At 35.1% G+C, this 17,654-nt stretch overlaps 1 protein-coding gene across 1 annotated transcript in view; it reads left to right on the top strand.

Annotated features, from left to right (window-relative positions):
* Positions 1-4,144: 4,144 nt before the first annotated feature.
* Positions 4,145-17,654, top strand: part of LOC107733917 (calpain-9-like) — a 16,441-nt gene continuing 2,931 nt past the window's right edge. Inside the window, exons 1-15 of the mRNA XM_016545770.1 lie at positions 4,145-4,748; positions 6,123-6,192; positions 6,766-6,884; positions 6,955-7,088; positions 7,959-8,130; positions 10,146-10,237; positions 10,900-10,974; positions 11,083-11,219; positions 11,317-11,462; positions 12,538-12,755; positions 15,236-15,278; positions 15,379-15,453; positions 15,590-15,650; positions 15,891-15,955; positions 17,221-17,289. Of these exons, the coding sequence (XP_016401256.1) occupies positions 4,560-4,748; positions 6,123-6,192; positions 6,766-6,884; positions 6,955-7,088; positions 7,959-8,130; positions 10,146-10,237; positions 10,900-10,974; positions 11,083-11,219; positions 11,317-11,462; positions 12,538-12,755; positions 15,236-15,278; positions 15,379-15,453; positions 15,590-15,650; positions 15,891-15,955; positions 17,221-17,289 (1,665 nt within the window). The 5' untranslated portion in view covers positions 4,145-4,559. The remainder of the gene's footprint in view (positions 4,749-6,122; positions 6,193-6,765; positions 6,885-6,954; positions 7,089-7,958; positions 8,131-10,145; positions 10,238-10,899; positions 10,975-11,082; positions 11,220-11,316; positions 11,463-12,537; positions 12,756-15,235; positions 15,279-15,378; positions 15,454-15,589; positions 15,651-15,890; positions 15,956-17,220; positions 17,290-17,654) is intronic.

The following is a 17,654-nucleotide window of genomic DNA, read 5'->3' as shown; positions in this document are numbered from 1 at the left end:
TGTTGTTGCTCAATTGTGATATATCTATCCGTATATAGGTTTATAAAAAATATACTTCTGTATATTTTTGAATTGTTTGTGAGTATATTGGATTTTTCACTTTACTATTCTTGGGTTGTATGTGAAATTATTTTTTATTTTTTTGGATTGTTTGAGAAATCATTGAACTCTCAAGAGACATCTAGTGGTTAGATCCTGAAAATGTATAGTCGCAGGTGAATCTATTTACAGTAGCTACTTCCTACTCTCTATTGTCTTACACTCTGAGGAAGGCCTGCTTGGGCTGATATGCGTTGGTGTATTTTTAATATATAGCCCTGTCTTAGAATAAAGGCTTTTTACTTGGCTTGCTATGTGAGTGACTGGATGTGTGTTGTGTGTGTGTGTGTGTGTTTTGCAACAGGATCCACTTATTATTTTTTTATCATATAAAATGAATAGAAAATAAGAAGCACCTCATCTAAAGGCAAAGCCCCTAATTTCACTGAATATTTGTGGGAAAAGCCTCATTTTTGAAAGGTCCCAGGCCCTACAATATTTATGGAAAAGACTATGAACTTCATGGGTATTTAATGTGTTTTATGCTAAATCAGTGTTCCATGAGTTGAAAACTCTAATCTATTCCAATTCATCTATTGAACACGGGGTTTGACTTGTCAGACTTCAGCATGTACGTGCAAGATGTTGCCCACAACTGCATGCATGACCATCACCTGAACCGATTCCAGCATTGTGGGATTTGCATTTACAAGCACCACTCACATTTTCTCCAGAAAATGTACCATTTATTTCCTTCTACACAGCACAGATGGGAATTTGCACTAAAAGTTACGCATCAACAGTCACTAAAGGATAAGATGACATTATTAAGACCCTCAAAGTCATTAAGTCTCCCAAGTGTCTTTTGCTGTCTCATTGTTTAGTGATCAAAGACAACAGCAGATCTCTGTCAAAGATAAGGCTGTACAGCTATAGTGTTGTTATTGTGCTGTGTTGTTTAAAATATCTTATTTGATCTTCACTGCATATATAGCTGTCCATTAACCTGTGACATCACAGTGTCATTTGCATATTTAACACATAACATCCTCTGATCAGCAGGTCCCGCTCATCTCACGGAAGGTCACTGCATTCACTGGAATGGTTTATTTGCAAAACAGCTAGCAGTGTGTGTGAGAACATGCTTCTGTTTACATTTGACGTGATGATATCAGTCCAGGAGACGCAGGAATGTATAGTCAGATTCCTGTTTAGCATACTGATCTTCCAGGCACTTTTCTAAACTGTTGCACATCCATGATGCACACGCGTAGAACAATTAAAGCATAGAAAATATGGTAAATATAAACAAATGTATTCCTATAAGACCATTAAATACATTGTATGGAATTCAACAAAGAGAGAAAAGGGAAAAAAACGACTTCACAGCAACAGACATTAATGTTAATATTTGTTTGGTAACATTAGATAACTAATTTGTCAGCACTGTGTACGTCTGGATTTTACTCATGCTTTTTTATATCATTCCAGATGCCATTATCACACTTAATATAATGATACTTTCTTGTCTGATCTCTCAGAAATTAACAATGACAACCATTGAACAACAACTAGAATGACGATACATCATATAAGTCTTACAAAACAAAGACAGCAATACATAAATCCATACAATCAAAAAACCTTCCCGCACTGAGCAATCTAATTAAATCTGCACCAAACCCGACTCTGCTGTTTGACTGTGACTCATACTTCTGTATTGCAGCTCTTCTCATGTTACTGTTGCCTAAGGGTGAATTGCTTTTTCTTCCTCATTTGCAAGTTGTTTTGGAGAAAAACGTCTACAAAATAAATAAAGGTAGGTCTAAATGTTACCTGATGACAACAGTTTTTCTTTTTTAATTAAACCACAGCATAGTCTGTGTTTTTGATACTTATTGCATAAAAAATGTAATCTAAATTCATCTGACAAAAAAAAAAAAAAATGCTAAATCAATTTTAATCACCATTAAATGTTCTGGTCATTCCATAATCAAAAGAACTAAAACAAGAAATGATATATTTTGCACAAAATAAAACTGGTTTTTGTAGTATAAAGACTCTGTACTATCCATTTCCCTAATGCAATACACAAACCACTGTTCAGGGTCAGTAGAATTTTTTAAAGAAATTAATGCTTCTATTCATCAAGTTTTCAAAAAAAATAAATAAATAAAATAATTAAAGGGGTCGTATGATGTTGCTAAAAAGAACATTATGTTGTGTATTTGGTGTAATGAAATGTGTTTATGCGGTTTAAAGTTCAAAAAACACATTATTTTCCACATACTGTACATTATTGTTTCTCCTCTATGCCCCGCCTTTCTGAAACGCATCGATTTTTACAAAGCTCATCGGTCTGAAAAGCGAGGTGTGCTCTGATTGGCCAGCTATCCAGTGCGTTGTGATTGGCCAAATACCTCAAGCGTGTGACGGAAATGTTACGCCCTTACCATACTGTTGATGCCGTGTCCGGCTGGAGCGACAAGACATTATAAACGAGGCATTTGTTGCATCCAGTGGGGACTGGATTTGAGACTTTAGTCTTTGCAACTTTACAGATCTTCTTTATGCACCAAGAGCTTGTAACACTCCAAAGAGAAAGGAAAACTTGAAATCGCATCATATGACCCCTTTAAAAGGCTAAACTGTTTTCAACATTGATAATAATCATAAATGTTTCTTGAGCAGCAAATCAGCACATTAGAATGATTTCTGTAGATCATGTGACACTGAAGACTGGAGTAATGATGCTGAAAATTCAGCTTTGATCACAGAAATAAATGACATTTTACAAAACATTCACATAGAAAACAGTAATTCTAAACCGTAAAAATATTTCACAATATTCCAAAACTTTTCTGTATTTTTGAAAATATAAATGCAGTCTTGGTGAGCAGAAGAGACTTCTTTCAAAAACAGGAGCCATTTAAAGGTATGGAAGACCTGCTTTACTTTACCCCTACTTTACCACGGACCGACGAATAATCGACGTTTTTGACATCAGGGATCACTGGAATGGTGTATTTGTGCATTCAAATAAACACACTGACAGACAGACTGAGAAGGATAAAAGTAATGTGCGATAAGTCAAGCTCCGAGGCAGGCTTTGTGGGATTCATCCTTCAGCTCTATTCTCTGGTCTACTGGCAGATCAAGTTCTTTGCATCAGTCACAATAGACTACAATACAGAGCTGACCTTTGGAATATCAGTCCTTATGCAGAGCAGTGTGTTTGCTGAAGGATGGGCTGTATGTGGGGTCAAAGTGAACTTTTTGCCACACCTGCATTAATGGTGGCTGAAATTAGAAACTTTAATGACTGTAAATGACAGAGAACATTCTCAGAACTTTGGCTAATGTTCTGGCAAGGTTCCTTAAAGTTATAAACAAACATTCTTCCAGTAACATTAATAGAACGTTCATTCAAAGATATGCAGTCTTTGACCTGTTAGTGTTGCACTGTGTGTTTTTGAGGGTTAATTTTGTGACAAAAAACAACTCAAAAAGAAAAAAAGCTAAACGTGTGTTTTCCAGCTAATAGCTCCCAGCTATAGTCATCTGCAGGCATCTGCTTACAAAAAAATAAAATAAAAAATAGGCTGAATGTTTTTTCCTTTTTCAGTGTGTTCAAAGTTCTATTACTCAATACCAGTAAGACTTACAGTGATTAAACAGAAGAATCCTCAGAGTGTCACCTTTCAAAAGAGACCAAAACCATGCATATATTCCAAATGGTTCAATAACAGCATGCAGTTTACTTTGGGTATGACTTTTTTAGGCATTTAGGCAAATTTTACAGGAATGCCAAGGGGTTAATTATGTTCTTAAAACAGCACAAAAACATTATATACACCATTCATGGAACGTTATTCTGATTTTAGTCGCACATTTGTCTGACGTTTTTAAACGCTTATTAATTCTAGAAGGTTGAGAGAACATTCAAAAGTAACATTCCCATAATGTTTGCAAAATTATAAAATGGAATGTTCCCTTAATGTTTTCTCGGACTTTCACATAACTAATATAAACATTTTTTAAACTTGTTTAAAAAAAACAACGTTTTGAACATTGAGAAATAACGTTTTATTAACTTAACGCTTGGCATCTTCCGCATCTCTTAAATGTGTGTGTTCTCTAGAAGTGCTTTTGTTCTTCGGTATTGTTTGCCTTTGTTTTAAAAAAGGTATTTTTGCAAGATGAACTTATAGTAGCGTACATGTTCCACTGTGGTAAAGGTTGTCGTTTATGAGGAGAGATGTTTTCTTTCTGACGGTGTTTGAGAGCGCGCAGGTGGAGGAGGGAGGAGCTGGTTAAAGGCAAGTTGAGGAAGACCTGCTTTACGCCCGCTTTACCACAGACCGACGATTAGTTGACATTTTTGGCATCAGGGATCACTTGAATGGTGTATTTGTGCATCAAAAAAACCCTCGTTCTTAAACACGTAGACAGATTCAGACGCATAAAAGTCGCGTGCGATAAAGTCGAGCCCCGAGGCTGAGTTTTTGACGCACTCCAGTATGTCCGAAACGAAGAAACAGTCGCGCACAGACTCGTCCGATTCGAACCCCTGGGATAGTCTGGGCAGCCCGACGCTCCTGTGGTCTCCCACCTCCGGGCTTCCTCTGCAGGACGGGCTTTACACGGACGCGAGGTTCCCGGTGCAGAACATGCCGATTCAGACCGACGTGGTTTGGAAACGACCAAAGGTGAGCCAAAGTGACAACAACACACATCTCCAGAGAGCCACATGATTCCATACAATCTACAAACACGATACTGGTGTATGTTAAAAAACATCCTGAACTTTTCTTTGATGCCAGCTGTGACTGGTATTATATTGTATCTACCGTATTTGCATACAATGCTTTGTATTATAAACAGTGCTGGGGAGTAATTTATTAGGCGACATGAAATCTGGATTAGTAATCAGGTTCCAAAAATGAAGTACTTGTAATTAGATTATATTGCCAACTCCTAATCAGACTACAGTTACTTTTTTAGTGATGATTACATATTTACACAATTAATTATTAGCTTTTCAATAAACTCACAAACCCCCTTCACGAACCCCAGCTTGGGAAACTTTGAGGTAATGCAATGTTTAATGCACCTCATGTTGTTAATAACAATTAATGGATTATATTTTCTTTCTCTTTGTATTTGTATCAATATCGTATAAGATTATCCTATTTAAATCAATGCGATAAATAAGTTATGGCGAAAGTAATCAAAAAGTAGTCTGATTATTATACCTGAAATGTGTAATGTAATGGATTACATAACTAACTACAATATTTGTCATGCAGTTTGGAATCAGTAACGGACTAAAATTTGTAAGTGATCTACCCAGCACTGATGATAAAGTTATGCACTACGAAATAAAATAATATTTGGGCACATAAGTCATAGTTAAACTGTTAAATAGTGTCATTTATTTTAACAACTGATATATGCGATAGTCCTAAAATATATATATATTTTTAAATGGAACAATTTATGGAACCTTTAGACATTTTTAAGTGTTTTTTTTGTTGTTGACTGTCATATTTGAGACATGGCTTATAAACAGTAGTGAGAATATGGAGGGAAAACACCTGAATTTTAAACCGAGCAAAATATGCAATTTGGTGCAGATGCTGATATTATTGTGGTCAAAAAGTAAGAAAATATACTGATAGCTTATAATGGTTAAAGACAGGTCTAATGCAATGACATTTAGGCAGTTTAACTGTGACTTAAGTGTCCATATACTTTATAATGCAATCTTCATCAGCATTAGTTTTGTTGAGTCTCTTATTGTTGTAAGATTTATATAGGATTCAGTCATTTAGCAGACACTTTACAATCACTCGCCCTGGAGCTAATTCTCTTGATCAAAGGAACAGTGGTAATAGTTAATTTAGGGTAAATAATACATAATAGGTCCTTAAATAATTGCATGGGTTTCAAATATTTAATGTCTTTACACTAGAGCATATACACTACCGGTCAAGACTTTGGAATAATTCAGTTCTTTCATATTTTTGAAAGAAGTCTTTTATGCTAAAATGACCTTTTGTGTTTTCTCCACTCTTTTCCAGGAGATCTGTCCGTTTCCTGTGTTTATTGCGGATGGAGCCACACGTATGGACATCTGCCAGGGAGAACTGAGTGAGAATTTAATGCTGAACCATTTAAACAATAACGTTCACACTGAGAATAATACAGGTGCTGCAGGTTTTTGCAGGTTCTCATATAACACACTGTTTGCGCTTCATAAAGCAGTATGTACTGGCATCAAATAGCTTTGGTGTTTGGTGCAAAGCAGTGGTTCTCATCTGGTGCATCACAGGTCTGTTCTGAGGATCACACAAAGTTAAATGCAAATAATACAGTGCGACACTTCCCGTATCTCTTTTGTTTTTAAGGTCAAAGGTCATGCATCCAATTAAACTCTATAGTATTTTGGTGCAAATTGATCTGGTAAAAGCTCATCAAATTAGACAAATGCACAATTGGGCAGGTTGCATGATGTCCTGGTGTTTACTTTTGTTTTGTGTTGGGTCTCCATTTAATATTAAATGTTGAAAGCCCTGAAGTAAAACCAAATAAGAGCCAGTGTAGCAGAGTACACTTATTTCACCACATACCATTAGAATCATCTCTTATAACCAAATTAGACCTAAAACGTGTTTTAACAGGTGTAACATGCTTTAATTCCCTCTCTCTCTCTCTCTCTCTCAGGTGACTGCTGGTTCTTGTCTGCGGTGGCGTCTCTCTCTCTCAACCCTTGTCTTCTGCATCATGTCGTTCCCTCAGGCCAGGGTTTTCAGCAGGGCTACAACGGCTGCTTCAATTTTCGGGTTAGTACCGTGTGTTACCGTACAGAATGAAGCGGTTGTGATGGTTTTAATGGTGTCTCTCTGTCTGTAGTTTTGGCAGTATGGTGAGTGGATTGAGGTGCGAGTCGATGACCGCTTGCCGACGCGTAACGGTCAGCTGATCTATCTGCGCTCCTCAAACAAAGACGAATTCTGGAGCGCTCTAATGGAGAAAGCTTATGCCAAGTTAGTGGAATATTTGAATGCTTAAAAATGCCTCAGTATCATTACATTAGAAACATTTTAAAGGAATGGTTCACCCAAAAATGAAAATTCACTGAAAATTCACACCATCCAAGATGTAGATGAGTTTGTTTCTTCATCAGATTTGGGGAAATGTAGCATTGCATCAGTGTCTCAGCAATGGATGCTCTGCAGTGAATGGGTGCCGTCAGAATGAGAGTCCAAACAGCTGATAAAAACATCACAATAATCCACACTCCAGTCCATCAGTTAACATCTGGAGAAGACAAAAGCTGCGTGTTTGTAAGAAACGAATACATCATTAAGACATTTTAACTTTAAACGTCTCTTCCAGCTAGTCCATAATCCTCCATAACGCTTCCTCCAGTGAAAAAGTCGCCTCATCTGAATCAGGAGAGAAATCTGCACAGATCAAGCACCGTTTACAAGCCAAAACAGTGAATCAGTGGCTTTTGATGTGAGAGACAACAACAAGGGATGGACTTTTTCACTGGAGGAAGTGTTATTGTGGATTATTTTTGGCCAGAAGCAATGGTTTAAAGTTTAAAGGTTTAAAGTTTCTTACAAGCACGCAGCTTTTAGCTTCTCAAGATGTGAACTGATGGACTGGAGTGGTGTGGATTACTTGTGGATTATTGTGATGTTTTTATCAGCTGTTTGGACTCTCATTCTGACGGCACCCATTCACTGCAGAGCATCCATTGGTGAGCAAGTGATGTAATGCTACATTTCTCCAAATCTGATGAAGAAACAAACTCATCTACATCTTGGATGACCTGAGGGTCTGCATGCACATAAAGTGCTTTTGCTAATCTTCTGTTGTTCAGATTGTCTTTTCCATCTCTTTCTCAGGCTGAAGGGTGGTTATAATGCTCTGAACATGGGTTTCCCTCATGAGGCGATGGCAGACATGACAGGTGGGGTTACAGAAGAATTCATGATGCCGTCTGACCATCGAACACTGGGCTCTTTCCTACGCCCGCTGCTGCAGAAAGGAGCTCTGATCAACTGTGCTAACTCAAGGGTACACTCTCTTTACATGGCTTATTTAAACGGATAGTTTACCCAAAAATTAAAATTCTCTCATCATTTATTCACCCTCATGGACTTCCGTGGAACACAAAAGCAGATGTTTAGTAGAATGTTCATGCTGCTCTTTTTCATATAATGAAAGTGAATGGGGACTGGGGCTGTAAAGCTCTAAATTCGGTAGAAATGTAAGCTCCAATAAAGTATTATACATGTAGTATTTGAAGTCTTCTGAAGCAGTGCTTTGTATGTGAAACAGACTGAAATTGCAGTTTTTTTTAATCATGTGAAATCCCCTCCACGCTGTTTGTCAGTTCATTCAGAAGTTTGGGGTCGGTAAGATTTTTGAATGTTTCTGAAAGAAGTCTCTCCTGCTCATCAAGATCATACTATATGATAAAAGATCCTCCCAGCTGACAAAAAAAATAATGTTCTGAGAACATTTAGCTAACGTTCCCTTTAAGTTATGAAAACGTTATTTCTGAATGTTCTCTGAAACATTTTTTCTTGCTTATGTAAAAGTTAGAGGAACATTCCATTTGATCATTTTGCAAACATTATGGAAAAGTTACTTTTGAATGTTATCTGAACTTTCTGAAACAAGTATCCAGCTAACAGAGTTTTTAAAAAATGTTAGGACAAAACTTTCTTAAAGTAATGTTTATGGAATGTTCTTATAACTTTATTATTATTTGATATACGTACTCTTGTTCTTAGAACAACATTCTCTGAACGTCCTCATGATGTTATTTGTACTAGATGAACGTTTGTTTTGGTAACATTTCAATAACATTCTAATCACAACCAGAAAGCTGGACTTTTTAATGTTCTTAGAATATTAAAAATAAATGTTCCAGTAACATTATATTTTGGGTGAAAATAAAGTTAGTAGAACTTTTTATAAGAAGTGTTTTTGTAAGCTTTAAATAACATTATAATCACAAATTAATGTTCTATTAATGCTAAGAATGTTTGCTGATAACTTTGAGAGAATCTTGCAGAACGTTAGCCAAAGTTCTAAAACTTTTTATTTTTTTTTTGATAAGGGAACATTTTTTTGAATGTTAAGGGAACAGTCCATTTTATAATTTTGCAAACATTATGGGAATGTTAGTTTTGAGAAAGTATTTAAAAACGTTAGATGAACGTCCAACTAAAATGTTCCAAAAATAAAATATTCCATAAAAAAAGATATTTCACAAGTATTTATTATATAGCACTTTATACAATGCAGATTGTTTCAAAGAGGTTTTACTGTAATAAACATAAAAATATATTCAATGTTCATTTTGTGAAGTTCAGCAAATCTGAAGCAAATTCAATTTGAGCTGTAAAGCAGCTCCACAGAAGATGATACTGTCATTATTCAACTCAATTTAGTTCAAATTTAGTTCTCACCCCATACTGTCAGTGCAGTTAAACTGACAATATTACTGAGTATTAATAATTGACTTTTAAAAGCCATATGCTGAATATTATTCATCACGCTCCCAAAAGTTGCTTGAATTTAGCAAAATTTCATAATTTCAAAATTTTTAAAAAAATGTTAACAAAGTGACTAACTTTTATAAAGAATATCTCTTTGGATTTGAGACTTTAGTCTTTGCAACTTTACAGATCTTCTTTATGCACCAAGAGCTTGTAACACTCCAAAGAGAAAGGAAAAATTTAAATCGCATCATATGACCCCTTTAATTAGAAAACTATTGGATTTGGTTTCACAAACTTTTTTTTACAAGAAAATATAAGACATCCCAAATATCTGTCTTTTTTTTCTTTTTTTGCTGAAACAGAAATGTTTAAATATTACAAACTTTTTCAGGCATTTAAGGTAGGTCTATGTATTATATACACAATATTTAGCAGTATGTAGTATAGATGTAAGCAGTAGCTGAAATGTTTTTGTGTGTGCGCAGCGCCCTCTAAAGGCCACGAGGTCAGACTACACCTCAAACAGCTGGAAGAGACATCACTGCTCTTCAGACTGAGCTTGCTTTATGTGTGTTTCAGATCAAGACTACGGTCGGTTCAGTTGAGCTGGTGCGGATCAGGAACCCGTGGGGTAAAGCTGAGTGGGAGGGGCCTTGGAGTGACAAAAAAGGGTACGAAACACTTACGAAAATACAGTAAAACAGTAATATAACAATCAGTTTAAAGTAAATGGTTTTTATTGTATTATATAATTAAATATAATTTATTTCTGTGGTTCAAAGCTGAATTTTCAGCATCATTACTCCAGTCTTCAGTGTCACATGATCTTCAGAAATCATTCTAATATGCTGATTTGCTGCTCGAGAAACATTTCTGATTATTATCAATGTTGAAAACGAATATTTTTTGTGGAAACCATGATATGTTTAATTTTTCAGGATTCTTTGATGAATAGAAAGTTCAAAAGAACTGCATTTTTTGAAATAGAAATATTTTTTTTTAACATTATAAATGTCTTTACTGTCACTTTTAATTGATTTAATGCATCCTTGCTGAATATATATACTGTATTTGTATATGTTTATTTATCTGTAGTTTAACAGAACTATCCTTAGAATTGAGCTAAATATGACAAAATCTCTCAATAATTCATAAATGAAGTAAACAGTGTTTATTATTATTATTAAAAAAGTCTTCTTTTAGGTTTTAGGCTAGCCTGTAGTCATTCTAATTTGCTTTATATTGAAGTCCATGATATTTCTTTGTTTTGACAAGAAAATTTTTGGCCAAGTGCGTATTTGAGTGTATTTATTTGTGTAATGTGTGTGTTTAGAATCGAGTGGAATATGGTGAGCACTGAAGAGCAGCAGCGTGTACAGAGAATCCAGCAAGAAGACGGGGAATTCTGGTGAGTCAGTTTTCTCTCTTTGCTGATTGGCTGATTCATATTCAGGCTCTGCTCTGATTGGTTTAGATGGCTGGCGCAGCTTCATCATCTTCTCTCTCTTCCCATCAGGATGTCTCTGGTCGATTTCTGCCAGAACTTTGAGACGATGGAGGTTTGTCACCAGAGCGAAGACACGCTGAGTGAGAGCGGAAACATAAAGCCCTGGAAATGTACATCGCATCATGGACGATGGATTCCTCAGCAAGGTACATGAGCATCACTGTTCACACACATACACAAATATTCTACTGCTTCAAAAGAAGAACTGGTCACTGTATGATATTCACATGTTTGTGTTTGCAGGGCCTCCTCAGTACAGTGTGACCCTGCTGGAAGAGGACGACGACCCCAGTGACCCTGAACTAACGTGCTCATTCCTGCTGGCGCTCATGCAGAAATGCGCTCGTCAGAGAGGAATGCTGTTCCCCGTGGCGCTGCACATATACAAGGTTTCGCACAAGTGTTTCAAGTGTGTATTGTCGGACATGAAAGCTGCAGTCTGACTGGTTGCCTTTACGCACTTTTCCGTGCACAACTTTATATCAATCCGCTGGGAAGTTTCCAGACTGCTATAATCAACACTTCTAAGCAATGTTGTTTTAGTACCATTGAGATACTATTATAGTTTTTATTCATATTTTGAATGAGTTTTTCCGCTTTAATTTAAATTTGATTAAAAGTCCTTATGTGTTTTTGTCATTTTTGTAAATTCTTTAAATTAATTTTTATTTACATTTTTTACATTTCAGATTTAGTTATTATAGTACATAAAGTTAAACTAAATGAAAATGAGAAATGATGCCTTGGCAACTAGCTAAAATAAAATAAGTTACATTTTTATAGTATATTTTATTTCAGTTCACTTTTAGTAAAATAAAGGAATATTTTATGGTTTTAATTTTAGTTAGCTATGATTACCCTGCGTTGAAGGAAGAACTAATCATTGTATTATATAGTGTGTTAAATATGATTTATTATATATTATTTATAAAATAAATATTTTTTTAATATTAAATTTTATTTCAATCGACATTTTTTTTTGTTATTTAAAGTAACAATTTTTTTTATGGTTTTAGTTAACTATAATTACCCTGCTTTGAATGAATAACTAGTCATTGTATTATATACTATATTAATATTTTTTATATATATATAATATATAATTTTTTATATTATATTTTATTTCAGTTAACGAAGTAACAAACATTTGAGTTAAATATAATTACCCTGCTTTGAAGGAAGAAGTAGTCTCTTTATTATATATTATTTATTGTTTATTATTATTGTACTGTAAGGAAAAAATACTTACTGCATTATATAATATATTATATTTTATATGTTTGTAATGCTTACAGGAAGCAATATAATATATAATATTGTATTATATAAAACACATAACATTTTTTCTTATATATTACATATTATATAAAAAGAAAAGAAAAAGAGAATAAAAAGAAAATCGAGAGTTTCTGAGTATATTAGTGTGACTGTGTGTCTCTGTCTGATGTTTGTGTGTGTGATCAGGCCCGATCCGAGCCTGATTTCCTCTCCTCTCGGGACAGTTCTCAGTTGAGCCTGGTGCTCAGCACCACTAAAGACCTTGGTTATGTCTCGCGGCGAGAGCTGGTGTTTCGCGGTCGCCTGGCGCCCGGTCATTACATCATCATTCCCAGCACTTCAGAGGCCAATCAGGTGGGAGAATTCCTCCTGAGAGTCCTGACCGAGAAAGGAAACAAAACCATGTAAGTGATGCTCACCCACATGCAAGAAAATCACAAATGAGATCTGTTTAAAATCTCATTTGACAGCAATGGGATTACATCTAGAGCAAATCTTGGGTGTTTATTCTGAGAAACAGATCCAGAAACCTAATGCGCACAAGTAATATTGTCTCAGACTTTGCTTAGATTTGCAAAGATGGAAAGGCTGCAATCAAATATCTGAAAACCGGATATGAAACTCTTTCTGCCAAGAGCAAATGATCTGAGCTGCAGTGTTATTTTAGTATTATTTATAAACTACTAAAGTATTGTAATATTAAAATGAATATTTGTTCATTTTAATTAACAATACTATGTTTTTCTCTTCTAATTTTAATTTAATTCATCTTAAAATTATTATTATTCAACATTAATATTTTGAATTAGCTTTTATTTTTGTATTTTCGATTTTTTCGAAGTTTTAGAATATACTTTTATCTTTTGTATTAGTTTTTTTCTTAATATTACTTTTTTTTTTTTTTTCCAACTTAAACCTATTATATTTCAGTTAGTTGCCAATGCAGCATTTCAAATTTTTGCTTTTAAAAAGTTTTTTAAGTTTTTGTTTTTTAGTCTAGTGTTTAAATGTTATTTTATTTCAGCACTGCTGTGCTGCTATCCACATTAATGTTTCACCATACACTCTTTCTGTTCAACAACTACGGACTTATTTGTGTCTGTTTTCATTTCCCATAATGAGATTTTGGAGAAATATGTGAGACAAAGTAAAAAACTGAGAACTCCAAAAATTCTCTTTATTTTTGGAGGTAAAATCCCAGCTAACATGGAACGTTCCCAGAACATTCTGTCAAGGTTCTTTCAAATTTATGAACAATCATTCTTCCAGTAACCTTCATAGATGCAAACTCATCACCTTTCGGTGAAAATTCACCTTTTTGAGATCGAAATAGTTCACCTACGAGATTTGTGTAGATCCGAAGAGGGGGGAGGGGGGAGGGGGGAGTCATCCGCTTTCAAACGCTCCTGTGTGTTTTTGTGCACGCGCTCTGGTTTCGAATTGCAAAGCCAAAAGTTTCTATTTACAACGTGTCTTGCAGCGTTGAGTATTGTAGCCAATCACAGGCATCTCTGTTGAACGCAGTGGCCAATCAGAAGTGTTTACTGTAGGTTAGTCAGAATCCGCTCTGATCTAATTTTGGTTTTCACAAGTTTGCGTAGTTCTACACGCTCACTAATCTTCCTAACAAGACATAAAGAAAGCATACACGATGTAAGGGAAGTCTTTGCTCGGTTTTTACTTCATTCACAGTTTGAAGAAAAGTGTAAGAGGACCAAACCGTCCATGTATACTGTTTCAGGAATGACAAACACGAGTGTAAATAATGACGCGCCAAATTGATCCGCGATTGACGGTGATAACTGACAAGCCGATGTCAAAACAGAGCTGTGCTTTAAGTGATGCAGAGTCAATTCAGAGTAACAAAACTACAGCAGCAACAAGTCTGTGTTGCCTTTAGCAGCTTCTACAGGTAAAGATAACTTACAGCTCTCCTTTTGATGTGTCCTTTTTTAGGCAATGTTTGAAAAATGTAGTTTTTAAATTAAATCAAAAAAAGCGCCAAAATATTTAATGCATTATTTAATTATTATACCATTAATAATTAACTTAATTCGTAGTTAAGTATTTAAATAATTAACCCTACTAGGCTGTCTGGGCTTATTTATATATTTTTAAATGACATGAGACTTTGTGACTTCCTGAACTTGCTATACTTCATAGTCATTTTATAATAAATCCAAAATTAAGACATGAGAAAACCTAGGGAGTGGAAATGGCAACTGAGCTCATGGGTGAACCTCTGCTGCCATCTACTGGATATAATGGTAATTTCATGTCATTTTCATCTAAAGCGTTTGTGTTTGTTTTCCACCAGGAGACGATTTTTTTCCTCTCTCTTTCATGATTGAAAGTGAACATTTAAAGTGAAGTTGGAAAATATTAATAAAGGCTTTAAATTATTATAATTGTTGAAAAAATTTAGGGTTTTATTTTATTGGGGGGGAGGGGTGATGTGCTTGTCTTTGTCACCTTTTTCACCCATGATGAGTTTGCATCCCTGAACCTTAATAGAACATTTGTTTAAAGTGAATTGGTGTTTAATAATGCTCTCAAAATGTTATCACAAAAACATTTGTACATCGCTTAAATGTAACTACTTGTTTTGGAATGTTCAGAGAACATTCAAAAGTAACATTCTCATAATGTTTAAAAATATAAAATAGAATGTTTCCCCAACGTTTGCAGAATGTTTTAAAAACATTTTAAAACCTGGACTATTTGAATGTTCAGGGCACATTCAGAAATAACGTTTTCATAACTTGATGGGAACATTAGCAAAACGTTCTTAGAACATGGGATGAATCTAAAGACTTGTTTTCTTTGTTTTAACATAATAAATCACTATATATTTCAAAATATATATATGTTTGTGTGTTTGCAGAGCTGTTGAGGCACGAGGAGTAGACTCGAGCTCAGTTACTCCGGTAATATGGAGAAGTTGATCTAGTTACACTGCTTAGATCATTTATTATCACTGGGTCCATTTAATTGTTGGTTTTTAATTGTTTCTGTGTGTGTGTGTAGCCAATGTCTCCACGTCTCGCAGGTCTGCCGTCTGCGAATGAAGCGAGAGATCTCTTTGTGAAACACTGTGTGAAGGTAAACATGTTACTTGCATGCTGAGCTGCCCAATACAGTGCTATTGAGTTTGTGCATGCATTTTTATATCTAATATGTAGCTCTAATGTCATATGCATGTGAATGTTCATAGTGTTTGTATACGTGTTGTCTATAGGGGCCTTATTGTAGTCCATTGGATCTCTATAACCTGCTGACCGAAGCCATTGCAAAAGGAGGTGAGAACGTGTTTATTCACAAGCTGTTTTTCATCTGTTCACTTCTTTTTTTTTTTCTACATTTGCCTTTCAATGCAAAATGCGGTTTGCAGGAGAAGTAGTGTTCACTGTGCCGTTATAATGCGATTCTTTTCATTAGTTCTGCTGCAGAGTTGAAAACCATACAGGAAGTAATGCGGTTACCAGTGAGGAAGTGAGTTGGATGATATTGTTTCTGTTTCCTGTTTTCTGCCCGGTCAGTCTTTGCAGGTAGCGAGAAGAAGCTGAGTTTGGAGCACTGCAAGAGCTTTGTGGTGCTCATGGATGTATCCTGCATAGCTAGTGCACTTCTAACAAACACGCTGGTTAGTGTGCATGGACACAGAATAGAACAAGATAAACCGCTAAATATTGTTCAAAGATTGAATATAAATGAGTAAATCTTTAAAGGGGTCATATGATGTTGCTAAAAAGAACATTATTTTGTGTATTTGGTGTAATGAAATGTGTTTATGTGGTTTAAGGTTAAAAAAACACATTATTTTCCATATAATGTACATTATTGTTGCTCTTCTATGCCCCGCCTTTCTGAAACGCGTCAATTTTTACAAAGCTCATCTCTCTTTTAGCAGTTCAGTCAATGTACTGTTAGGAGTAACTGAATAACTCGGGATATTGGTTTATTTCGCGTCAGAGGGAATGTCAGGCACGTTTATAAACCGAATAACTTAAGTAATTTGTTAATTAGTGTGTACTGGAGACGCGAACCGTTTCAAACGATTCAGTTCGATTTGGTGAACTGGTTCGACCGGTTCACTAAGAAGATCCGGTTAAATAGAGCGATTCATTCGCGATCCGGACATCACTAGTCGAGACAAAACCAATAAAACCCATTACAAACGAGGCATTTGTTGCATCCAGTGGGGACATAATTACGGATTATAATGACTTATACTGTCTTTTTAAAAAAAAAAACGTCAACATACTGTCAACGTCAAAATGCATAAAACCATGTCTGAATTACTCTTACAATTTCTCCTGTATGCAGTATGAATACTTTGCACAGAATGCAGATTTTCTGTTTGCATAGATGGCATAAATTCTGCTGTATAAAACTAGTGTGATAAACTCGATCCTGCATTTCTAGTGTGATGAATCTTCTAACATTATTATCAATTTTGAATGTTTACATCTCTTTCCTGATATTTTTTGAACAAAAAAAGTTTAAAATCATTAAAATTTTTAAAAAGGTTTTCTTGAGCAGCAAATCAGCATATTAGAATGATTTCTGAAGATCATGTGACACTGAAGACTGGAGTAATGATGCTGAAAATTCAGATTTGATCACAGAGCTAAATTACATTTTACAATATATTACACTAGAAAACAGTTACTTTAAATTGTTATAAAATGTTATGCTAAGAATATTATGCTGTGCGTTATACGGTATATATGCTAGTATTTCATAGCGGATGTCTTAATCTCAGTAGCTGCAGGTGGATGTGGGTGGGTGTGGTATTTTATGGTGCATTTCACAAGAATGTATAAGATTGGGTGGAGATTGGAATGTCACCTTAACAGCTCCAATCAGAGTCAAGGAATGGGACGACTCGACTTGACAGAGTTCCAGGCATTGTGGGAAAAACTCCGGAAGTGGACTGTGAGTATATTTCGCTGTTTGCAGTATTAATGCATGTAGGGTGTGTTTGATTACAATGAGGATGAGACTGCAGAAGGTGAAGGCAGTGTGATTTCATGTTACATGACTGATTGCGTCATATGGTGTGTTCAAGCTGTCAAAAAGATCATTTACAAGCTGAATGCACATGAACGCAACCACATTTTTTTTTTTACTTTTCTTTAAGCCCAAAGTTTCCTAGTTGTGTGCGTGTCAGTAAATTTGTTGAAATGAATGAAATTATTAAAAATACATATATAAAAAGTCTAAATATATATTTTATATTTGTATTTTTTATTGTTATTAATAATATTATTTTATAGTAAATATATTATATATATATATAT

This window comes from Sinocyclocheilus rhinocerous, unplaced genomic scaffold (genome assembly GCF_001515625.1).
Source record: "Sinocyclocheilus rhinocerous isolate Xijiao unplaced genomic scaffold, SAMN03320098_v1.1 scaffold1091, whole genome shotgun sequence".
In the NCBI taxonomy this organism is placed as follows: domain Eukaryota; kingdom Metazoa; phylum Chordata; class Actinopteri; order Cypriniformes; family Cyprinidae; genus Sinocyclocheilus; species Sinocyclocheilus rhinocerous.
The sequence above is the reverse complement of the archived record's forward strand: the minus strand, read 5'-3'. Positions and strand labels throughout refer to the sequence as shown.